The 5,057-nt window shown below is 34.9% G+C and overlaps 1 protein-coding gene across 1 annotated transcript; it reads right to left on the bottom strand.

Annotated features, from left to right (window-relative positions):
* Positions 1-394: 394 nt before the first annotated feature.
* Positions 395-4,135, bottom strand: LOC104810544 (auxin-responsive protein IAA26-like). Its single transcript, XM_010536889.1, has 5 exons — positions 3,247-4,135; positions 2,631-2,890; positions 956-1,082; positions 739-806; positions 395-628 (listed from the first exon to the last, which is right to left on the bottom strand). Exons 1-5 carry the CDS (start codon positions 3,516-3,518, stop codon positions 594-596), a joined length of 762 nt encoding a protein of 253 aa, XP_010535191.1. The 5' UTR covers positions 3,519-4,135; the 3' UTR covers positions 395-593.
* Between the last annotated feature and the right edge of the window lie 922 nt (positions 4,136-5,057).

The following is a 5,057-nucleotide window of genomic DNA, read 5'->3' on the forward strand; positions in this document are numbered from 1 at the left end:
TATATATATATATATATATATATATATATATATATATATAGGTTTAACACATGGAATTAAAGTGGAAATTCGGCACAAGTACAAAAGAGATCATTCGCCATCATATGTCATGGACTTATCATTGTGGAAGACTTGGAACAATCCTTTTCAGCTTCTTAAAAAATATATGTAATAAGCAAAATTGGAAACCGATTTTAAATAAATTAAAATATAAAGTAACAGAGCTTTACATAAGAATTCCTCTTTGCTTTCATAATTCATTACCCTAAAAAACCATTATGATTAAGTACTCTCTAATCATTAGCCAAAAGCCAAATAACAAAGGATTAGGCACCAAAACCCTCTTTTTAAAACTGTTTTAATATTTATATCCCTAAAAGGAATCATGCCGAAATAACAAAGAGCATGAAAGCCCAAAGCTCCATTATGAATGAAAGAGAAGTTCAGATTCAGATGTCCTTTTTTGACAAAAACAATAATTACATGCAAGAAACCACATCATGTACATGAAGAAGGATATGGCCATGTCGGGAGTTTTCAAATACCAGGAGTGAAACTAAGCAGAGCAATCTCTCCTTCAGCCGAAAGATCTTTCAATGTTTCATCTTTTCTTGCTTGCTGCTACCAACTGCAGATCGAACAACGAAAAACCCGAAAAAAACCCATTTCTTTGAGTCCTTTTGAATTCGTAAACGAGATCGGTTTAATCTTAATCCCGAGTTTATCAACCACACTTACATGTTAGTGCAGAAGAGACTTCAGAGCTCTTTATCACACGCAGCCTCTTCACCGATGACACGAACATACTAAAGATCAAATTCGACATGTCAAGATCCAAAAGCAAGGAAGATCGATACAAGCTAGATTCTATTGTCTCAGATCATCAATTCAAGATTGGATAACGGCGAAACAAATGAGAATCAATAAAAAGGAAAGAGGGTTAAGGCGTTCTTACTGCCATGGAACATCCCCAACGAGCATCTTGTCGCCGTCGCTGTCTTCGTAAGTGAGAGTGTATTCGCCATTACCGTCCAACAATCCGGTGATGGGTTTCTTTTTTCCTTGTTTCTTTTCTCTTTGAGCTGAAAACACATAACATAACATAAAGCAACACTGCTTATTCTTGCCTTCTTCAAGAAATAGAAAGCCATGTCCAAGTAGAAAACACTACTGCACAAAGTTGTATGGTTGAGCAAAAGATCAATTTTTTCCTCGCAACTCAATTACCACCAAGGTGAAGCTTACAAGATACCGTTTACGAGTTGAATGGACGAAGTTTTCGGAGTTTTTAGAATCCATAAACCAAAAAAATTGGCAAATCAAGATTTTGTAGGTTTAGTTTTCTAAAAATTCTCTGGAAAATTACTTATGGTGAAAAAAACAAATAAAAACTAAAAATTTGATTTTTTTGGATCTACAAATATTACAAAAACTAAAAACCGGAAAAGAAAAACTAAAATCCAGAAACCAAAAACTCAAAATAAAAACTATCATAGTTCATAGCCTTAAATATCTAGATTCCGCCTCGTCAAAGGCTAAACCCTTTCATCAACAAGTTCACAGAAGAAAATCCTCTGTGTTGAAATAGAAAAATGAATATGTGATTGAAGGAAATATTGATTTTAAGATATGATTAGAAATAATAATGGACATAATATTATATCAAATATTGTGTATCGATCTTATTTATTTCTATTTCCTTTTTATTTCGTCTTATAGTTTTCCTATAAATATTTGAATCATTTTCATTGTAATTCAACAAGAAGAAGAAGAGATGTAGCAATAAAGTAATTCCGTTTATTTTCGTTTGTCTTATTTTATTTCCGCATTTTATTTTTCTACACTCTGATCCACTTACCCCGTACAATAAACACTCTAAAACCCACAGATAGGATTTATATAACTTAAAAAATATATTGTTATGTAATCACAATTATCCTATACATGTAATTGTAATATTTATGATCTATTACACATAAAACCTAAAAACTCTAAGATCAAGCGAGGTGCTATGACAAAAAGAGTTAAAGGTAGAACTTCAAAGTCAAGCGAAGTGATTTGAACATGGGTAATATTCTCTAAAAGAACTAAATTTGGTGTTTATGGATTTTTCAAAAGACAATGAAAATGTCTATGGATTTTTATCGCATTATCTTTTCAAGATTGATTTTTGCATTCTTTCAAAATCAATCTTGAGGGGAAATGTTGAAATAGGAAAATGAATATGTGATTGAAGGAAATATTGATTTTAAGATATGATTAGAAATAATAATGGACATAATATTATATCAAATATTGTGTATCGATCTTATTTATTTCTATTTCCTTTTTATTTCGTCTTATAGTTTTCCTATAAATATTTGAATCATTTTCATTGTAATTCAACAAGAAGAAGAAGAGATGTAGCAATAAAGTAATTCCGTTTATTTTCGTTTGTCTTATTTTATTTCCGCATTTTATTTTTCTACACTCTGATCTGGAGGTTTACTATTCATAGAGAGCAAAAGGGTTTTCTTCGTTCACTTAGTCGACTCTTAATCCAAACACTTCAATTGCCACTGAATCATACTGTAGGAGAAGCATATGCAACAAAGGGCACTGAAAACTGCAGACAAGAACAAGTTTTAAACCTGCAAGGAGATCTCTGAAGAGCCTGTCGACGGCAGAAGACAGATGCTCGTAGCTGTTGTAGGCATTGAGATCGACTTTACGACCAATAGGAACACCGTCCATGTTGATCTTCACGAACAGACATTTGGTCTTAGGTTGGGCTAACCTGCTCTGTCCACCATTGGAGGACCCGTTTCCCGCCTTGGAAGAGCTTCCACTCGCTATGTTCTTCCTGAACGACCGGACCGGTGGCCAACCCACCAACGGACCAGGAGCAGTTCTTCAATTTTTTTTCCCCCACAAGAATTCAAGAAAAGGCGGCAAAGTTAGTAACTTTGAAAGAAATTGCGATAAAGCAATAATAGATCTTCAACACGATTGCAGAAGATATAAAACATGAATATTATGCTGGACCTTGAAAGAAACAGCTTTCTACTGGTAAAAGAACTTCAAGTTTCAGTAAAAACAAAAACAAAAGCAGAAAGGTAAAGAAAAAATCAAGATTTCTGAGATCCATTGGCACAGGAAACGATCAAAACTTGCAGGATACAGGACCGTATGTCAAGTGGATATCCTTTGCCAAAAGGGTACAGAAAGGAAAACGAAAATTAAAAGTAAAAAAGAAAAAGGGATTACCTTTTCTGGGAGCTGTGAGGAACAGCTGTGGGTTTGTCTGTGGAAAGGGAAATGCAGTTACCAAGACAGAGCAGAGACTTGTCCTCTGTGTCCTTATTCGTTGCCAAACAATCTTCATCGCAACCAGGTGGTCCGAGCCTGAGCTCGAGCTTCTTCTCCTCTGTGTTGCAACACCCATGGCTCGATTTCTCGTCGTGGAACCATTCTCTGTCTTTGGGGATCAAATACAGAAGCCTTTGAGAGATTTCGCCGTTTCTTGAACAGCCCTCCATTTTGTTAGGTTGGGAGGGAAGCTCTTCTCTCGATTCTTTCTCCAACAAAATGAGCAAACAGGGGAAGTAATTGAACAACCCAACACTTGAAAACAGAAAATTTCCGTCCCAAAGTTAACCACTCCGTCACGCAAAAGAGCAAACTTCGTCTAAACCCATGAGAACCCACATCTTGATATCATCACAAGAAGCCCCTTTTAGCATCAAAACGTGCTTTCTTTAGAGAGGGAGAGAGATAGGAAACATCTACAACTCACCAAACCCTTGAGACCAAAGCTTGAGAACCTGAAATCAAGTAGAAAAAGGCCCACAAAAGTAGAGAGAGAAATGCCTTCAAGCTATGCTAAGGGTTTGTGAGGGTGGTGGGATTTTATAAGAATCAAAGCTTTGCCTTTTTTTTTCTTCTGGTGTTTTTTTTAATGCACGCGTGTTTGGATTTTCTTCTCTTTCACTCCCTCTTTTTTTTTCTCTCACTTTGCCCTCTCTCTACTCTGAAAGAGGCGAAAGAGATTTAAATAGAAAGAGAAATAGGAGAGAGAGCGGATTTGTACTGTGGGAAAGAACAAAAGGGATCGTGAGTGATTGCAGTTTCATCCTAAAACCCAGAAGGGAAAACAGTGAAATAGAAGGGGAGAATTGTAGTGTGATGTGAAACACACGCAATCTCTCTCTACATGCATATGTACGTACGTATGTATGTATGAATACGCGTCGTTACAGAACGCTAAGGATGTTGTTTAGTGGAGGAAGCAAAGCGTGATGTCTTTCCTTGTCTGTTCATATGCTTTCTTTTCCTCTAACGCACATCAAGTAAATTAAATTATTTTACGTAAAATTCACGGAGAAAATACTATCTAAATAACTCAACTTTATAAAATATATAATCCAATTTGGATACTTCAATTGGTAAAATAGGGGTACGAAGGTCTGTCTTATTCCGAGTTCGAATTTCAAATTGGGATGAAGGGGAGAGCGAACTTCTAATCACGTGGTTTGATTTCGACATCGGAATTAGTTTGGATCTTGAATACTCGATTAGCAAAAAAGTTTTATAAAATATGTCAAATATAGATTTAAAATTTTAATTTTATCTAATTGATACCTCCAATATTAAAATACTACAAATTGATATCTCAAATATTAAAATGTTTCAAATAGATATTCCACCTACGAAAATGAGAGAAATTTAATACCTCAATTCGTTTTTTATGTTGGTGTAGACAGACTTGCGGAGAGTTGAAGAAAAACCCTAACATATTTTTATTATTTACAAAGTTACCCTTATATATAATTATCAAATTAACCATATATTACTAAAATTATTAAAAAATACAGATCGTATCAGATATGTCGGATAATTTTATTTTGATATCCGTATCCGATCCGTATCCGGCGAATATTTTAAAATCAATATCCCTTCCATGAACTCCAAATATCCAAATTATCGGATCGGATACGGATCATATCGGTTTTTTCGGATATTATGTCCACCCCTATTGGTTTCAGATCTGGCGAAAAATGTGTTCGAGAACTGTGAAA

Source organism: Tarenaya hassleriana, unplaced genomic scaffold, assembly GCF_000463585.1.
Source record: "Tarenaya hassleriana unplaced genomic scaffold, ASM46358v1 Cleome18, whole genome shotgun sequence".
NCBI lineage: Eukaryota > Viridiplantae > Streptophyta > Magnoliopsida > Brassicales > Cleomaceae > Tarenaya > Tarenaya hassleriana.